Genomic DNA, 20,427 nt, shown 5'->3' on the forward strand with positions numbered 1-20,427 from the left:
GATGGTATTTAAGGTAGTCATTGATCTTATTATAGAGGAAGGGCATTTAAGGTAGCCTCTCCACTATTCCTTAGAATCTTAGTTGGGGTCATCCTTGTGAACTCCTGGAGATTTTAGTAACTTTATCAAAACCTAAAAGTTAAATTAGAGTCACAGTGGTTATGTAAAGTGAATAATACCTTCAAGTTTACTTGAAGTCAGAAAGCAAATGGGACCCTGTCCCAACATTGTCTTTAGGCTATTAAGATAGTAACCAATAGCCATGCAGACTGTCTCTGGTCCTCTGAGGAACTAAGTGTCTAAAGGTATTTTGATTGAAACAAAGCCCTTTTCAATTATCACAGCTGGCATCCCAGTATGTTACCATTGAAAGGGAAAGACAGGAAATGAATCAATAAACCTCAGGCACAAATTCAGCCTGAAAAGACACAGCATATCAAGAGGCAGAAATCTGAAAACAAAGGCTCTGGGTAATTTAATTACCAGGCCGGAATCTGCTGACTGCCGGTTTAATTGTTTGAACAGAACCCAAATTGTCTGCTGAGGCAACCGCTCTGTGATTTTTGCACCATTTATTGCATGTGACCACATGGACAAGTAAAAAATAATTCTAAAGCATGTAGAACTCTTAAATAACTTTCATTAATCACACCTATGACTCCAAAGGAAAAAGACAAGGTCTTTTAAAGCAAATTCATTTACTATTACATATTCCAGGCTACCCAGAAAATGGTATCTATCAGTTATTTTAAGAACCAGAAAATGAAGGCTACTAGGATTAAATGCACATGCTCTCATTTACCATGCTACTCTGAAAAGGATATTTTAAGGGAGATGTAGGAGTCAGAATAAAGGTAAGTAGAGGTGGAACTACCATTAAATACTCAGAAACTGCTTAGGATTCTAGAGGAAACCAATTTCTCTCTTGATTCAGTTGGTATTTCCTCATTCATGTTTATCTCCCCAAGGGTAAACACTCCTTTCAAAAGCAGAACAAAGAAGTGCCTGAGACTACTTAGCCTGGCAGCCTTCTCTCCTTGGCTTCCCTGACTAAATAGGTCTTATAAAGGCCACAGTAGACTATTACATTGTTCATTCAACAGGAGTTTATAAAATGATTTGTATACTGCTAACGCCTCACCAGAACTTTACAATCTGTTAGAGAGAAAAGGTAGACGCAAATTATTGGAGATAGTTCAGCTGGTACATTGCTTGCCTGACGTGCAAGAAGTCCTGGTTTGATCCCAAGCCCTCTGGAGGTGAAGACACAAAGATCAGAGATTCAAGGTAATATTGAGCTACATTATTATCTTTAGGCCATCCCGGGTGACATGAGACTTTGTCTCATAACAAACAAAACAGGGCAGAGATGGTTCAGTGAGTCAAGTACTTCCTGGGTATGCCTGATGATCTTCAACTTACATATAATAGATGGACATGTAGCACCCATTGATCTGCAATCTCCATGCAGTAGGATGGAGACAGGCAGGATGTGGGGCACTCAACTGGCTAGCCACTGTAGCCCAAAGAGTGACCTGACCTCTAGGATCAGTGAGAGACCCTGTTTTTTTGTTTTTGTTTTTGTTTATTTGTTTTTGTGTGTGTTTTAAAATGTGACTTCTGGTCTCTACTTGTACACATATATATACATACATACACCATACATATGAAGCCCAAACAAAACAATAATAAAAGCACAATAGCAACAAAAAACATTAAGACTTTAAGAATAATGAAAAGCAGTTTGTAGATAAGTTATCAGTATGAGTTGTGAAGAACAACCTAGAATGCTTTTCTAAGAGGAAATAAGGAATTTGGGATATAGAAACAGAGGGAAGGGAGGGAAAAGAAAAATGAGAGAGAAAGAGGGAGGATGGGTGAAAGGAGAAAAAAATTGACCTATTAACTAAAGCAGATAGTATAATCTGCAATTTGGTATTCTATATTAATGATTATCAATAAACTATGCAAGGAATAGCTGGGCCAACCACTTAGTTAATGGAGCTAACCTAGTTACAGACTGGAGGCTATTAACACAGTAATATAATAAAGATATTTCAGGAAGATTGAACAAAGTACACTGAAATGTACTTGACTGGGGGAAGAAATAGGGTATGGTAAAACATGAGATCTTCACAAATTGAGACATGAAGTGATGAAAGCCTAGATTAGGGTGATGACTGCAGAAACAGAAGGATTCAATTTCAAGTCATTTTACAAGAACATAGCATGGTTTGCTGGCCAACTAAACACAAAAATAAGACAGTGAAAAAAGATGTAATAAAAAGGAATACTACACCCTCCCAGCACAGAGTAGGTCTACTTGTAAAGGTAAAAGGTGATTCCAAAGTCCTAAGTCTGAAAGATAAACACTAAAATATAGCAAAAATAATACTCCAATGCTGTTTTAAATGTGCTTCTTTTTATTATATCTCCAGCTGACTTAACACATTTTTGGCTCAATTCATTTGAAATCTTACATGTATTTTTCACTATTTGGTAGATGTTGCTTGAACTACATATTATCACATATACAAGCTACATGAAAATTAATCTTTTTCTAACAGCTGCTCTTATGCCATTACCTTACTTTCAAAACTACTCCCTCTTCATACCCACCTCCATTTAATGGTCATTAAAACAACTTAGAAAATAAGGATAACTAGCATGACTATGCTTGCGTTTTAGAAAGCTACTCTGATCATGGATACTGGTATACTAGTGAATCCTACACTCTGAAGGAGGCAGAAGCAGAACTGGTGAATTGCAAATGTGAGGCCTGTGCTATACAGTGAGGCCTTGCCCCAAACATAGAAAGAGACAGAGAAAGAAAGGATGTGGGGGAAACCAGATAATTCTGCAAACATTCTGGAGACCGTGTTAAATGAATCAATTAACAACTGCAGAATACAGACGGGAGAAAGGACGATAGGAAGATGCATGTTTTTTTGAGAGACATATAGGAGACACAGCAAGCAGAATTTCAAACCATGGGAAGACGGAGGCAGGAGATGAAATCAACACTGACACCAAGAATCCCAGCTTAGAAGACTTGGCACATGATGAAGCCAAGTTAAAAAAAAAAAGAGAGAGAGAGAGGGAGAAACAGTTTTTGTGAGAAAAGACATTGAGTTCTGTTGGGCTACAATCCACATAAATGGCAAAGCCAAAATAAATAAAAATAAATTGTACTAAATGGTCTCTGATTCCTCTAGAGTCTTCCATTCTAAACAGTAAATATTATCCAAGGATTTCATCATATTTTAAAATTAAATTCTATTACTCACTGGCTTCAGTACTCAAATGAACTGTACCACAGTGGAAAGTTAACTAACACTCTCTGTCCAACTTCTCTATCTAAAACAGATTCTCCTTTATAGAACTTAAATTGAACATCTACCCTAGATAATTTACCTTAAGAATACACCTTTAATATAAAAGTCCACAAAGTGTGCCTCAATTTATATATGGGTGTGACCCAAGCTTGTTTCAAAGATATCAACAAAAATGAAAAATTGAGACCATCCCCCTTTCATAAAAATGACACCTAACATGTAAAACTATTTCTGGTTTAATAAAACTATAGCTTAAAGCTTTAAAAACTAGCTGGGTGGTGGTAGCGCACACCTTTAATCCCAGCACTCTGGAGGCAGAGGCAGGTGGATCTCTGTGAGTTTGAGACCAGCCTGGTCTACAAAGTAAGTTCCAGGACACAGAGAAAGAAACCCTGTCTTGAAATACCAAAAAAGAAAAGGAGCTTTAAAAATGGGTAAGAAGCTAATAAAGCTGTCTCTTGACTTCACTGATTCTATGAACTACTCTCCATTTTTCTCCTTGAAAACTTACTGTGCACTCACCATTTTCTCCTATTTGTTTGCTAAACATCTTTAATCTAGCTTTTGGTCCAGTTGCTCCTCCAAAATTGTTCTCACTACTGCAAATGTTGATGTAAATTTCTGTTCTTCACTGTTCTTGATCTACCACTGTAACTCGACATAGATGCTCGCTCATCCTCCTGAGACTACTTGGTTCACATGGTTTCTAGCAAGCCATTTTCTCTTCCTTTCTCTAGTCTCATCTGCTACTTTCTTCTCCTCTTTTCCTAACTCTTTAATTTGAGTGCCCATAATTACACACTGTTGTAAGTGGTCCTACGTGACAAGAAATCAGACTGATTTTACTTTCCAAATATATACTGAAGAGGAGCAACTCAGCCAGTAAAGTCCTTACTGTGCAGGCATTAGGATCTGAATTCAGATTCTCTGCACCCACATATAAAAACAGGTTCAGTAGAGGATCTGAGTTTAAGTCCCCAGTATCCATGTAACATTCTAGCATGGTGGTGTGCTTCTGTAATTCCAATGCTGGGTAGTGGATCTCTGGAGCTGGCTAGACAGACAGTGTCGCTGCAACAGCAAGTTCCAGGTTCAGTAGGACCATGTCTCAAATTAAAGAAGCTGTAGAGTAACTAAAGAAGACACTTGATGTCTGTGTTTCCACATGTACACATGTGCAAAACACATGCACACACACACATGCACACACGCGCACACACACACACACACACACACCAATGATTCCCTATATTACTTTACATCCTAAACAGAGGTGTTAGCAACTACTTCAACACCCTCCAACCAGATCTTTGGTTTCTACACCTTCCAAGTACAATCTACTCTGAAAACAACAGTGTGTCTCAGGGATGATTTAAAGATACTGACTCAGGCAGTAAATTGACTGTTGAAGTCTATTTTATTTTATATGTATGGGTGTTTTGCCTGTACATATGTCTGTATATCACATACATGCCTGATGTCCATGAAGGTCAGAGAGTTACTGTCCAGCTGCCATGTAGGTACTAGCAATTGAACCTGAGTTCTCTGGGAGAGCAGCCAGTGCTCACTCTTAACCACTGAGCCATCTCTCCAGCCCCATGCTGAAATCTTAATAAGAATGACTACTGAAAATCTGAGTAGCACCTAAAGTCTCTACAATGGATGGAGAGCCCCTAAGTCTGCTCCTTACTCCTCCTCCCATTTACCTTTCTGACTGCATCTTCTACTAGTCTTTCTCTTTGGTCCCTCTTGTCCCCCTCCTGCTTTCTTCTTTCTAACCCTGGTGGCATCTTTCCTAACCCTTAGACATTAATTCTGTGGCCTCAGGGACTTTGCATTTGTTCTTCTCTATCTCCTGATAATCCTCTTTTCTCCACATGTACAGAACCACGCTTTAAAGTATTTGTGCAAACTGCAGGGAGGTTTTCTTTGACCACTCGTCCTTCACTCCCCCTCCCTCCATTCTTTCATGCAAAGAAGTAGAAAAATATGTTCAAAACAAAAGAGAACAGTAGCCAATCAAAGTTGATCCGGAGCTGAACCAGACATACTGGAGATTAGCAGACATGGACATTAAAAGTTATTGCAATTGTTTGAGATGTTCAAACTCAAAAGCTAAGTAAAGACATGGAACACACACACACACACACACACACACACACACGGTTCCAATCAAATTGTAATTTATACAGTGCATGAGGTGAAAAATACACTTAACTAGAAAAATAGATTATATGTTACAGAATAAAACACTAATGAGCTTGATTACACAGCAAGAGTAACTACCATGACTACCTAAAATGAAACATAGGAAACGAAAATTTTTTAAAGATGAGACGAGACTGGACTAGACTCTGAAGGAGAGGAGAAACAGGTGGGACAGAAATAAGTTAAGAAAACAATGACCGAAGAATTTTTAAATTCAATGAAAACATTGTATGTACAAGTCCAAACAACTTGTGAACACTAAACCAAAGAATCTTGAAGAAAACCACACATAAAACACATTATCACCAAATCATTAAAATCAGTGAAACTGCTCCAGTTCAACCTTCTATACCAGAAAAGGATAAAGACTATTTTAGATACACAAAAACTGAAGGACTTCATCACCCACACTACAAGAAATACTAAGAAAATCCTTAAGGCCAAAAGCAAATGACCATGCGTGAAACTAGTATCCAAAGAAATAAAAGTGAAAATATTTATGTATACACAGGAATGTGGAAATGGCATCTTCTGATAAATAAGATTTTAAAAAGATTAAAATATCTACTAAAAAGGATACACTACTAAAAACAATGTTATATTGTGTTTTATAAAATAGACACAAGTACAATATGACAAATCCATAATGGTCAGGCAGGGCAAAGCAGAAGTACATTATTTTTATTTTAAAGTTCTTACACTATGTGTCAGGGGCAAATGTTACTTTCAAGGTAGACTGTGGAAGTTAAAGACTTGTACATGAACACCGATAGCAAGCCAGTTAAATGCCTGAAAACTACCCACTTATGCTGAGGTCTTACAGCTACAGTGAGTGCCTGACTTAAGCATAAGAGCCACAAGATTACACATGGCTTGTGGTGATATTTTGTTTACGATCTAACAAATAAAGCTTGCCTGAAGATCAGAGTACAAAGCTAGCCACACTAGTTAACCATAGAGGCCAGGCAGTGGTGGCACACACCTTTAATCCCAGCACTCGGGAGACAGAGGCAGACAGATCTCTGTTAGTTCAAGGCCACCCTGGGTTATACGAAATTGATCCAGTATGAAAGAGAAAGAGCTCACACAAAGGTGATCTCAGCACTTGGAGTGACACATGCCTTTAATGCCAGCGCTAAGGAGGTGGATACAGGAAGGCATATGGCCAGGCAGAGAGAGGAACATAAGGCAGCAAGAGACAGAAGCTCATGGCAGTTTAGGTAGTCAGTCTAAGCATTCAGTCTGAGGATTCGTGGAGACAGGATCACTCATTCAGTTTTAGGTAAGAGATAGTGGTTAGCTGCTTGGCTTCTCTGATTTTTGGCTTCCCCCACCCCTAATATCTGACTCCTGGTTTTTATTATTAAGACCTATTAGAACCCATGCTACAAAGGCCACCAACAAATCCCCTAAAAGCCAAGCCATAGCAGGACTCAATAAACAGGATGGTACAAAAAAAAAGTAATAAAATTTCTCTTATCATATGAAAAGTTTATCCCTCTTTTACTATCTGCTCTCTAATGCAAGTAAAAATTAAGTACTGTTAATATCATGTATGTAAGAAAATAAGTTACAGTCCATATTTTAACTTACCTAGTATTTTATTACAGTCTAAGACTTAAAATAGTGTCAATTCTTAAATAATCTCAAAGTTAGTATGAAGTACCCCATTCATGCAGGCTAGTGACTTCTTCAAGTTCCAAAAAAAGTAAATAAAAAAACTTACCAAAAATTTCTCCGTTTTTGGCATACTCTGTCACAAGGTATAACATACTTTTGGTCTCCATTACCTATTGATAAATGATCCCACATTAGTCAGACAGGAAGGATTTCTTTACCACATTCTATAGGGTTACATAAATTAAAATTAGTAAAAGTAAGTTATGAACTATTCAGAAGTCAGAAGCATTTACAAGTCTAATTTTATACTCATCCCATCATTTTTGTGACTATTAGATCCTTGTTCTAAGAATGGGTCCATGGAATAGCTGTAGCAGCTACTAGTTAGTACCTGCTAGAAATGCAGAATTTCAGGCCTGATTCTAGTACTGCTGGGTTAGAACTGACTTTCTTGTTTGTTTGAGACAGGGTTTCTCTGTAGCTTTGGAACCTCTCCTGGAGCTCGCTCTGGCTGACCTCAAACTCACAGAAATCCACCTGTCTCTGTCTCCTAGTGCTGAGATTAAAGGCGTGCACCACCACGGCCTGGCTAGAACTGACATTTTAATAAGAGATTCCTATGCACACCTACTCAAGTTTAAGGAGGCGAATACAGGAGAAAGAAGTTCTGAAGATCTTCCCATTACCTCTTCACTTGAGGCTGTGAGTGTTATGTTATCAAGGCTATAGTTTAGCTGAGCTACCACAATGTGATATCTACATTCTTCCCTACTGTACTTTAGTTAATTTTGCTACAGGGTACTGTAATTTTAAAGCATTGTTTGCAAGCTGCTTCTTCACAGCTTTACTGCTGTATATTTTCATTTAAATTAGCTTTTCTAGGTTCAGAAAGAAAGTGTATCATTGTTACCAACTTGATTTTTCTACTATACAAACAGACACTGCTTAGACTCAAAATAAGCAATTTTTAGACTATTTTTCTGTATACTTGTGTGTGTGTGTGGGTGAGGGTCTGTATGCATGTTTGTGTGGGGCATGTATATGTTTATGCATGTATTGCACAAGTGTGTGGAAGGCAGAGGTCAGCTTCAGATTTTCCTCAGAAGCCATCCACTTTGTCTTCTAAGACAAGAATTCTCTTTGCGCCAAATCCACTTGATTAGGCTAGGCTGACTGGCCCTGCAAGCCCCAAGGACCCATGTTTCCAACTCCCTACACTGGGATTTTGAGTGTATATCACTATTGTTGTCATTTTTACATGGGTTTTGGAGATCAAACTCAGGTCCCCAGTTTTGTGTGGGTTCTAGGGACCAAACTGAGGTCATCTAGTTTGAATGTCAAAAACTTTATCAAAGGATCTATGTCTCTAGCCCTTTAACCTCTTAACAGTTGTCTACTGAAAGGCTGCAAGCTAATTTTGCACTGAAATACAGGCTTAGGACTATGCTTCATCAAATAAGTAAATAAATAAGAGCTGTTGACAATTTGGGATAAAAAAAAATCAAACAGTGACTTGACTTAAATACAGCGGCAATATCATGGGAACCATGTTAGGAATCAGTTTAGAACATGGTCATCAGTACTTCTAAAATGATTATAGAAGTATCTTCTTTAGAAATGTAAAACAAATGCTAACGGAAAATCTGATGTAAATTTGACTTACATCTCTACAGTTTGGGGATTTTAGGACATATTTTGAGGGGCACAATATACATATTCTTGCATGCATAGGAGGCTTATCACAAGTTGATGATTTCCAAGTTGGAATTTTCATTCAATAACATTATTTGCAAGTGTATAATATACATTCACATATATATGTATTTATAAACATATATATGAAGACAGAGAGAACAAATTATGTATGTGTACCACAGTGTAAAGTGCACTCAAGAACATAATAAAACTAAAAGTTATAAGATTTTCTTATAATCCCAAAGACATTTAGTAGCCCACCTGAGTGCAATGCTGTGATAGCAAACTGATCCTCTGAGAAAAGGGTCTGAGTTTTAATTTCACTCCTATGATATAAACATGTGCTGAGTATGAGTTACTTAATATGATGTTTATCTGCTAACAAAACTTCTGAAAACTCATGAGTTGGTCTTACAAACTAGTACAGATAAAGTCTGGCATAATATGGGTACACCTATCATAGGGCATCAAAGTCACAGGTCAGCATACTGGGACCTTTCAGCTTAAAAGCCATTTTCAATGTAAAGATATGGTACATTAATTAACAGAAACTTTAAAAAATAGTTTATTGATTATTAAACATGAAATACTGCTTTTTAAAAATCTGAGTAAAAATTTCTTTTAAAACACATGGCTTAAATTTATATGCAGCTTACAAAATTTCTTATTAAAACTGATTTTTAAAAAAATGACTTATTTTTTGTAATGGTTTTATTTAAATTAGAAACATGAATGCTTCACATGTTAGTCCCAGCTCCCTCTCCCACCCCTCCTCCCTTGTCCCTCCACCAGCCCACAAGCTCCCCAACCCCCACCCAATTCCCACATCATTCCCCAGGGAGGGTGAGGCCCTCCTTGGCGGGATCTCTAAAGTCTGAAAAATGACTTATTTTTATGACTCATAAAAAAGGAAGAAAAGACATGAATCTACATATTACAAAGTTTGTCTCTAAGCCATATACTATACTATTTTAGCCTTTGTATTTCATAACACATAAACAGTACCTTTTCAAATAAACAAAGGTATGACATTCTTATTTATGGTACCACCATTGTATTTTAAAGAAGCAGCACTTAAGAGAAAGACACGATTCAACAGAGCTTGGGTGGAGGGTTTCTATTTTGGGGGGGGGGGGGAATGAATGGGAAAAGGGGGAGGAGAGAGGGAAGACCCACCTCTGGGTACAGAATCAGCAGAAGAGAAGAGAGAGACAGAGAGGCGGGGGAGAGAGAGAAAGAGAGAAAATGGGAGGTGAGGAGGGCCCTTTTAAAAGGGAACTAGTGAATGTGGAGCTCTTAGTGGCTGCAGCTAAGGATGTATCCTGTCAGAACCCCAAGGACAGGCCAGTACAGATGCCTGAATACTAACAACCATTACCTTTGAAAATCCAGCAAGTTCAGGCACAACTGCCAATAACAGTTAGCTAGTAATCTAAAAGACAACTTAAGGTTAAATTACCAAGTAGCTTCCTAGTTTCATTTTTTTTTACAAATTTAAATATATAGAAAGAGGTAACATTTAGCTTAAGAAAACATTTCTTTGATAGACTAGAAAAACTGGCATAAAAGTAAAAATCACAATGAAAACAAGATACTTGGATGTGGAAAAGCATAAAAAGAGAGAAGGCTAAGCCATACCTGATAAAGTTTGATTATGTGAGGATGGTCGAGCAGTTTCATTATTTGTACTTCTCGGTAGATTTTCTCAAGGTTTACCGCATCCAGTTGAGATTTATCTATTATTTTTATAGCCACCTGCAGTCCAGAACACACATAAATACAATTAATATATAATGGTTAACATTTCCAGTTAAGACTTAGTAAATGACATCTGAGACGCTGCCTGTAGATGTCTGTAACATTGATAGCTAATTTAATTCAAATGTTCATTTGTTCATTTATGCAACACATTTCTTAAGCTTCTAGTATTTATAATACACAATAGTTTTTTTTTTTTGTCTGAGAGTCTTTAGTGTGCTGTGGAAAACAACTTTTCAAAGTTACTTTAAACTGAAAAGTCTTAGCACTTTCAAGCAATGAATTACCTACGGAGTACGTATCTATCAAGTGGGAAGCAACTGAGATGGCAGTTTCTAAGAAAGTGACCAAACCCAAGGAATATACAAATACACTTTTCTCCAGTCTCTGAAAGCCTTTTTATTTTTATTAACATTTTTTTCAAATGTGTCCCCTGCCACAACTCCTCTCAGATCCTCCCCACAGATGCACATTTTTGAAAAAGAAAAATCTGAAATGTAAAATATTAAAGCTAATCTATATGAAGCAATATCAGCTGAATTAAAATCTATTAACATACTAAAATGCAAGACTTCAAATGTGAATAACTATATTAATTTTAACTTTCTAGGAGTTTAACTTTAGAAAATGTGACCTGATTCTGTCACAACTAAATAGGAATCCAAAGGTGAATTTGAGGGTAAATGATTAAGTATTCAGAAACAATTGTATGATTTTTTAAAATGTAATTAAAAAGAGCCAATGTTTAGAAATTCAAAGCTTTGGACTAAGGTAATCTGCTTCAAGTAAGATATTTGATAACTGGAAACTCCCCGTATTTAATTCTAGTGAGTTCTAAAGAAACTCTACAGTGCACTTCACATTCTAGCAAAGAGAATTCCAAATACTGAGTAGCCTACGTTGCTTCAGCATAACTTTTAATATCAATTAATGTACATGCTTTACTAGTTTGCCATTTCCAAAAAGTATGTAAGAAACTAGGACTCAGCTTGTCATTCAACTTCCTTAGCTTCCCATTCACACATTTTTCTTTCTTTCTTTCTGGCTGCTTTACGCTTTGTCTTTTTTTTTTTAAGGTACCTTTATGAAAAGCTACTTTCATTATGTCTGCTGTTGTTTCATTATCATAATCAAAATAAAAATATTGTAGAAAACTGATATCAGCTGCTAGCAAAATGGACTGCTGGTGACAGTGCTGTGCTCACTATGAGAAGCAGTAAGTGTGACTGCCTGCCTCGAGCCTGTGAGTGGACCTCTTCCAACCACACTCATCAGAGACCTCACACTCTAAGCGTGTGATAGAATTCAGGGTTATCACTCACTTCTGGCAACTTCCATAAAAACTGCCATGTTGGAGTTTCAACCTTCTTTATAAGATAACACGGAGTTTCACAGACATCATGTTTCAAGGAAATGTCCTTTCCTACAGTCTGAAGTCTAGACATCAGCACTGTTTTCACCAAAAGAAGCTTCCATTAGGAGATAAGTCAAAACCATATAAGAGAATTTGAGAGAAAAGTCAAATTTTGCACATATCTTTTTCTCTTTAATTTTTAAAACGTATGTATGTGTATGTCTGTGTGAGTCATGTAAATGCAGGTGCCTGCAGAGGTCAGAAGCCACTGGACCTCCTGGAAGTGGAGTTGTACACCATTACTCCTTATATATGACACCTGTAGGATGATTATGTTTCTCTAAAGAAAGGAATGTGTTCCCATGATCCTTGTAGCAAGGGCAGTCTAACTGCTGTAACAGATTCAAGCACAACAGAAGTTTATGTCTTGCTCATGTAGCAGGCTTAAATGGGTGGAATTATTAGCAGGCATACATGGCTCAAAAAGGCTTTTCCATGTTTAAGGTGTGGCTTCCAAAGCTACTCTGAAGATTGTCTCCATTCTAGACAGAAAAGGGAAAAAGCTCTAAAAGGCCCTCCAGAGAGATTCTGACGGGCAGGCTTCACTCATTTCACTAGTTAGAACTCAGTCACATAACCAAACCTAATTGTATGAGAGGCACAGAAATAGCACAGTTAATGCCCAGACATAAGAGTGGCACTTCTGATCCATTGGATTTCTGCTAGCTTGAGGGAGCTCTTGGCCAAGAACTTCTCAGAAATGCAGTAATAATGACAGTGGGTTTGCCAACCCCATAACACTTCTTAATTTTACAAGATCCTTAAATGCATTTTATCTCATTTATCTTTCAATTCTGTCAAATAAATGAAGGAAGTAGGATAACTAGAAACCGATGAAACAGAGATTCAAAAGGCATTACACATTAGCATGCATGAGGCTCTCTGTCCAAATCTCAAAACCTTTCTTGGCTCTGTCCCCCAAAAGAAAGTAAGTCACACAATCTGCAAACATTTTAAAGCTCTAGCAAATTAAGGTGAGTGAGTGGACAGACAGACAAAACACAAAAGGCCTCAGGTCTTTCATTCCAAATTCAATCTCCTTGCTATTAAAAAAAATTTACTCATCACACATTTATTATATGCCAAATACTATCCCTAAGATACAAAAACAAATCAGATGGGATTTCTATTCTCAAGAAACTGATCATATCCGTGAGAGTAAGGTGAATAAAACTGATTAAAAAATGGAATTTCTCAAAAGCATACTGAAAGTCTCCCACTTACAAAACATTGCTTATTTCAAAGATACATACAGACTTAGTTTTTCAGGATACCATCTCCCACTTTTTAATAGTTCTAAACTTAGTATGCATGATCAAGAGAAAGTCAAGAAGGTCAAAAATATTCTGTTAATTGAAGATCTTCACTGGTTAACTGAACCATTTTTTAACTCTTTAACTTGATTATATACGCAGTCTTTTAAAAACGAACTTGATGTATGGAAAAAAAATTCCTTCCGTTAAGGAGCAAAAGCAAGGCTTCCTCTCTAATATAGGAGGACATACATGAGAAATCAGAAAGATGGTTATCATTTTAAACTCTACATAAAGCAGCTGATTATTCAACCATAGAAATACTCAGGAAACTGTATATTTAAAACAAAAAAAATACCATTTACACTTTTACATTAGCAAAAATTGAAAAGCGAATGCCCACATGAACTAAGTTTTGATGAGACAGTCATTTTTGTAGAAATTTGGATAAATATAAATAGGTTGTAAGTTTGCCAGGAAGAAATTCAACAGTCTAAAAAGGACCTTAAAAAATCATATGTTCCACTAAGCCTGAGGACTTTGGTGCTGAAAAAGAACCCAATGGGCATAATCTGAATTAATGACAAGGACTTCTGTATGAATAAATTAAATATATCACTTAAATTAAAAAATACAAATAGCTGAAAATAATGATATGAACTGAGAGTTCCTAAGAGTATAAGAAGTGATTTAAATAACTTCCCATTAAAAACGTTCCAACAATTCTAAAATAAAAGACAAGGAAATTAAAAGAGAGCCTAAAGGCCAAAAAAACACAATTAGCCATTACATACATAATACTACAACCCAAGTACTCAATGAAATACAAATTTAAAAAGAAAATACAAACAATTTTGTCTATTGGAAAATAACAGTAAAAAAGAACCCTATAAAGCAGTATTCCTAAAGGAGTTTTTCCTACTGGTAATTAATGAGTATTGCTTTTGTAGATGGTACTGGGGCATTGTGGCATCTCAGGCCATAAGATAGGAAATGGATGGACTCTTCCATCCATTGCAATGGAGCTGCTCTGAGGGGAAAAAAAATCAGGTATGCAAATGTTTGCAAAAGAATATCCTTTGGAACACTTAGAGTACTGCAACAGAGAAAAATGAACCTTATTTTTAGTAATAGCAAATTAGTTAAAATATGGCCAGTGACATGCAAGATGTCTCCTAATGCTGCCTTAGACCAATGATTCTCAACCTGTGTGTCATCACCCCTTGGGGATTGATGGATCCTTTCACAGGGGTCGCATATCACATATCCTGAATGTCAGGTATTTACATTACGATTCATAACAGTAGCAAAATTAGTTATGAAGTAGCAACGATAATAATGGTTAGGGGTTACCACTACATGAGGAACTGTGTTAAAGGGTCAAAGTGCTAGGAAGGTTGAGAACCACTGTCTTAGTGTTGGTGGTGGTGGTGGTGTTGTTGTTTGTTTTTAATTTGGAGATATTAATAACAAGTGAAATAAAAAGGACAGGTTATATGAATAGTGACATCTATTTTATTGCAAACATACAAAATACAAGTGAATGAAGAGGGTATGATCCATTTCCTGAGTTTTGAGAGTAGAAGTGAGAATGTGTAGTTTCTTCTCCAGGCTTTCCACAATGGCTATAATGAGCAGGCCTAACTTCTGAAACTGGGTAGAACCGTGTAGATAGTGTTTACTTTTAAGAAGAACTTAAAACATAGTGGTGTTGTCCCCAGTTTAATTTACTTAAGATGCATTTCTTAATCTGTCTAAAGAACTTTCAATGTTCTAAAATGAAGCGTTTCTGATGAAATTCCCCTTTGTCTTCCAATCTTAACTATCATAGCTGGATATAAAGGATAGAAAGTATTTTACATGAATATTTAACGGAAAAAACTTTAACAGAAATCACTTATTTAAAAAATATGTAGGAGGAAAGGTAAGCAGTCTATTAAAAAGGAAAAATAGGTGTTGTAAGGAATTCTGTAATCCATTTGATGCCAAGGAAACTATAATCAGCAGTGTGCCATAAATCAAATGACATCAACTATCAACTGAGTTCAAGGAGGCCAGTTTCATGATTTCCAAATAAATGTTTTCTTAATTGCCTGGTGCCAAGATAGAATTCCTTAGAGGACTCAAAATCAGAACACACTAAACTCTGCTAAAGTTAAAAATTTCTACAGGACACAGAAATTTACACAACCTAGGGCCAGCTCAGTGGGGAAAAGCATTTGCTATATTAGCCCAATGACCTGAGTTCAAGTCCAAGTCCAAGGACCCATGTAAGAGTTGAAGGAGAGATCTGATTCTACAAAATTGTCCTCTGGTTTCCACACGTGTGCCACAGTGCCATAGCATGCACATGTCCCTCATCACATCTCTCTCTCTCTCTCTCTCTCTCTCTCTCTCTCTCTCTCTCTCTCTCTCTCTCTCTCTCTCTCTCACACACACACACAGAGTTTAAAAATTTACACAGCTCTTGCTGTGAATATTTCTTTGCCATTCTTCAAAAGAAAATTTTAATAATATTTAGCAAAACAATTTAACAATTATTACTTGTCTATGAGCCTAGAAACTAGTGAACAGTCTAACGACAAATCAAGTCCTATTTCAACACACAAGTGAAGATCATGTACAAGCCTAGATTCAAATGTTAGTGGTTAATGTATTTAGCCACAGGTCCTCCTACTGCGCATAGAACAGCTACTTCTTGAAATCTGGAGTATTTTTGCAGCACAAGACTAATACCAAAGCTACTGAAAAGAGTTATAGAATGTCAAAGCAAAATTTAAAACCCAACTGTATTCAAAAGAAATACCACACTCATGGCTTAATACACCCCCTCTTTTTGTTTCTATCCTTGCTATAAAAACAACATTTTGAACTTTCCTTTTGGAAAGCATTACAAAATTCTACACTTTAAGGTGGTTGTCTGAGAATTGTGCCCGAATATCCAAGTCACAAAAGACACACAGAAACTTCAGTGCACAAAGGTAGTTTGCAGACAGCCCTTGACAGCTGTCTGAGTCCAGGTTCTCTCAGGGGTAAGCAAGCAGCCTAACCTCTATAGGCCACATTAACAATGTAACTTTCAGAACGTCTCCAAAGTTTCTGTACACTTGCCTTCATATGACTTTGGAGGTAAGCAACACAAAAAAATATGGTATTGAGGAAAAGTCAAGTTATCTGTAAAGGGAGGGATTTGAATATAATAATGGTGGTTATCTCTGGGTACTGATAGTATAGGTAATTATTTTCATTTACCTGGACTTTCAAAATTTTCAATAATAAACATGATAAACTAATAAAAATTCTCAAATGTAAAAATTAAACCTTCTCATTTAGTAATCTCTCTTCTGAAAATTACCAGCAATTCCTTACCCCTAAAAACATTTAAAGTGCAGACACAGATTTACATACACAATTGTGTTCCTTGTCAATTGTTGAAGACTGAACATAATAAAATATTCAGTAAGAGTCATAAGTAAAATGGGTGATGTACAAGATAGAATACTGGCCTACTAAAATGCTGTTATAAAGTTATACAGAATAAGGAAAATGCATGGGCAATGTGACGTCATAAGAACAATATATTCCCACTAGTTGGGAAACTACATACTTTTGGCGTACTATGCTCTCCTTTATTCTTAACATTTACTGTATTAAACATTCTTTAACAGACAAGAGAGCACTTATGGGTACAAATAATTTTCCTAGAATTGTACTTAGACCCCCCCCCTTAAAAGTCCCAACAAAAAGAAAACAACTCCACCCTTGAACTAACTATACAGTTAACTAGAAGGGGAAAGTTACTTCCTAATAAAGTATTTATAAAACACTACTCAAGGACATCCACAGAATAGAAAACTAGCAACCACTGTCACCAAATATAGTTTAATAGCCTAAATGGTGTTATTCTTTTCCCATTGTGCTAATTTTACTAAGTTAGCTTCTGTAATTCATAAACCAGCTCTGCAAAGACTTTATGAATTATTATATTAGGAAGCTAGATTCTACCACCCCCTTGCCTTCCCTTTTGTGTGCAAAATTTACACAGAGATCTAGCACATGAATACTGCTTCAGATGACATAATTAGAACAAAATTAATGTCTCTTTTGTATACTATTTTTTCCTAAAAGGGAAACAGACTTCTCCCAAGCTCTACAAAATTAACTTGAGTGTTAAAACTCAGCCCTAAGATTTATCTCAGGGAGTGTCAAGATGGTCAGAGAATAAAGACACTTGCTGCCAATCCTGATTATCTGAGTCTGATCCCTAGCACCTACATGGTTGAAGGAAAGAACCAGCTCCTGCAATATGCTTGCACATGTGTGTGTCTGTGTAATAAAACTGACTTTTTAAAAATTGGCTAAGGATTGTACTTGAAGGAAAAAAAAGATCAAGTTCTAAAATACATAATCCTACAATGCTAAAATACAGTATATAAAGTTTCCATAAGCAGTAAATATAATCACATTTTGCTAATAGTTTTCTTTATACTATATTAGCTGTTCTCACTGTAATAAACTAGATATAGTATGTTAAGCAATGAGATCTAAAATAATGTAAGAGTTGAAATTTTCACTATAGTTTGCAGGGTGGTTCTATTTATCAAAGATACAAATATTTAGTAAATAAACAATATTCTAAAGAAAGAACTCACTGAAAACAAATGTTATACTTTTAGAAACTGAATCCACATTCTTACTAAACAAGTCTTCATGTAACCTCCCTATAAAACGTCAGAGAACCACTTTGCAAACTAGAACATCCACAGACTTTTCTGTACAGTAACTACTAGACTATTTCACCTTTCTGTGCCTTAGTGTGGACAATCACAAAATTACCACAAAAAACGTTCATTCTCGCCCACTGTAAAAATAGAAAAGCACGAGGGAGGAATCTGTAGGCTAAACGTTCAGCTTTTAGCATAAAACAACTTGATACACACATACTACACACACACCTTAGGGTCCACAAGCTCTTTGATGATCTGACAGGTGTCTTCAATCACAAATGTAACTGACCTGACAGTCACAGGCAGGGTTACTCCACAGTGCCCCCTACCTCGTTTCCTAAGAAATACCAGTTTGAAACGGACACCATCTGGATTGTGACCCTCAAGAAAGTGTCAGTTCCCATGAGCTCCACTTCAGCAGCTCTCTAAAGTAGGATAGTTAAAGCACTTATACCACTTTAACTAAGTCTGACAGACAACAGATGACCACTAAATATTGCTAAAAAGAAATGTGAGCTACTGGATTTGGTATCCAACCACACAATGATTATCACCAAAAAGTTTACAGACTCTCTGTAACGTGTCATTTTTGGCAGTCACTGAAAAAGACTCATAAAGATACCCATTTAAGGCACTTCCTTTTTATTTAACATAGAGGCAAAGGTATGACAGTTTGTCCGTAACTCTTTACAAGAACAAAATAACTTTATTCATTTTTTAAAAAAGTGCCAGGATCATATTCAGCTATGCAACAATTTGGTAATGTCAATATGCTCACATTATCATTACTAACAATCTAGATTCCTAACAATAGTAAATTTGTGAAAGGAAAATTTTTGACCTTGGTACTGATGCCCTAAAGAAGTCAGATTTAGGTGGTGCGGCAGGGATCCGTGATGCAAAACAAAAAGTGAACACATGTCGGACATATCCTCCTTTATGAAAATGGACACGAATCAAAACTTCTAAGTACTACTGCTAAGAAAACATTCAGGCTTTTAAATGCCCTTCACCTTACGTAAGTCATCCTGGGGGGGGGGAGTTCTACATTCAAAGGCTAGAACGTTCTTAAGAACGTACTAGGGAAAAAACCCGGTCGAGATGAAATCTGGGGAGAGAAACTGAAAACCGGTGAAACTGCAGTGACAATCATAAGGCAGAACAGAGTACGTCAAAACCACTAGGTTGTAGTTTAAAAAAGCGGTTTTGTTTCTAACGTTTTTTCCAAGGTATTTAATTTGCACGTCTTAAAATAGAGACCCCGAGGAGAGCAGCTTGAGGCAATGGAAGGAAGGGGGTGGGCTAGGTAAGAACAGAGACTCGGGGAGAAAATATGCGCGGTGCATTAGAATGTACCATGGAGGGGGATGTTGGAGTCACTGTAAGGAACCAGTTGAGGGTTTTCTGAGTAGTCCAACTGATGTGGCTTAAGGAATGCGTGCTCGGAGTCAGTATGCACACCTTAGGTAAGGGGACAACCCCAGACGACGGTGCAGAGCTGAGATGACCATTTTCAACCAGTTCTATTGTCTGGAGTATTAGATATACCCCCGGCATAAGTCAAGCCAGTCAGGCACCAAATCAGAGACCCTGCGGGCCCAAAGCAAAGAAAATGGACAGCGGTCCGTCCGCACCGGTCGGGTCCGCGGCGCCCCTTTTCTCCTAGCAGCGAGGGACTCCTGATTGGGTCGCGCTCCGTGTCCGCCAAGTCCGGGAGCTGCCGGTCCCCTTCTCCCACCGGCGTCGTTGGTCCCCGTGCGGACCCGGAGCAGCGAGACTTCCCCTCCCACCCCACCCCCAGTTGAAAGCCGGGAAGACGCGGAACTTGGGCTTGGGAGCAGAGGCCACAGACCAGGTCCCCGGGTGGGAGGCTCGGGACGGAAGCCTATGTGGCTTCCCAGGGACAACCCTCCCCCAGACCTGCACCCCACGGTCCCCACAGTGCCAGGCCCGCCGTTCCCCGCCCGGGGCGCAACCACGCCAGGCTCCCGCCGAACCCCGGTGGTGCCGCACCTCCGTCTTGGTGATCCGGTGCCGCCCCAGCTTCACCACGGCGAAGTTGCCCTTGCCCAGCGTGCCCTCGATGTCGTAGAACCCCACCCGGACCGGCCCGCGCTGCAAGTGCCTCGGGCCATCCGCCATGACCATGCTGGGCCCCCGCTGCAGGACACGGCAACTGGAGCGCGAACGAGCGGGCCGGCGCGAAGCGGCGCTGAGCAGGCTGGAGGACGGCGGGCGGCGCGGCTGGGCTCCGGGCGACGGCCGCGGTGCTCGCTCCGGCGCAGCTTCCCTCCCGCCCCACAGGGCCCAGCCAGGCGCGCGCCGGCGCTGACGTGCGCCGACGTCAGGGGGCCGGGGCAGGGGACGGGGGCGGGCCTCCACCGGTCACCATGGCTACCGCTGCAGCGCCGACGTCG

The 20,427-nt window shown here is 38.3% G+C and overlaps 1 protein-coding gene across 3 annotated transcripts in view; it reads right to left on the reverse strand.

Annotated features, from left to right (window-relative positions):
- Positions 1-20,328, reverse strand: part of Sik2 (salt inducible kinase 2) — a 102,678-nt gene extending 82,350 nt beyond the window's left edge. For all 3 annotated transcript variants that reach the window (XM_040729953.1, XM_040729952.1, XM_040729954.1), the window contains exons 1-3: positions 20,024-20,328; positions 10,497-10,613; positions 7,270-7,333 (exon numbers count right to left, since the gene is read on the reverse strand). In XM_040729953.1, the coding sequence (XP_040585887.1) occupies positions 7,270-7,333; positions 10,497-10,613; positions 20,024-20,158 (316 nt within the window). In that variant the 5' untranslated portion in view covers positions 20,159-20,328. The remainder of the gene's footprint in view (positions 1-7,269; positions 7,334-10,496; positions 10,614-20,023) is intronic.
- Positions 20,329-20,427: the final 99 nt, after the last annotated feature.

This window comes from Mesocricetus auratus, unplaced genomic scaffold (genome assembly GCF_017639785.1).
Source record: "Mesocricetus auratus isolate SY011 unplaced genomic scaffold, BCM_Maur_2.0 Super-Scaffold_100022, whole genome shotgun sequence".
NCBI lineage: Eukaryota > Metazoa > Chordata > Mammalia > Rodentia > Cricetidae > Mesocricetus > Mesocricetus auratus.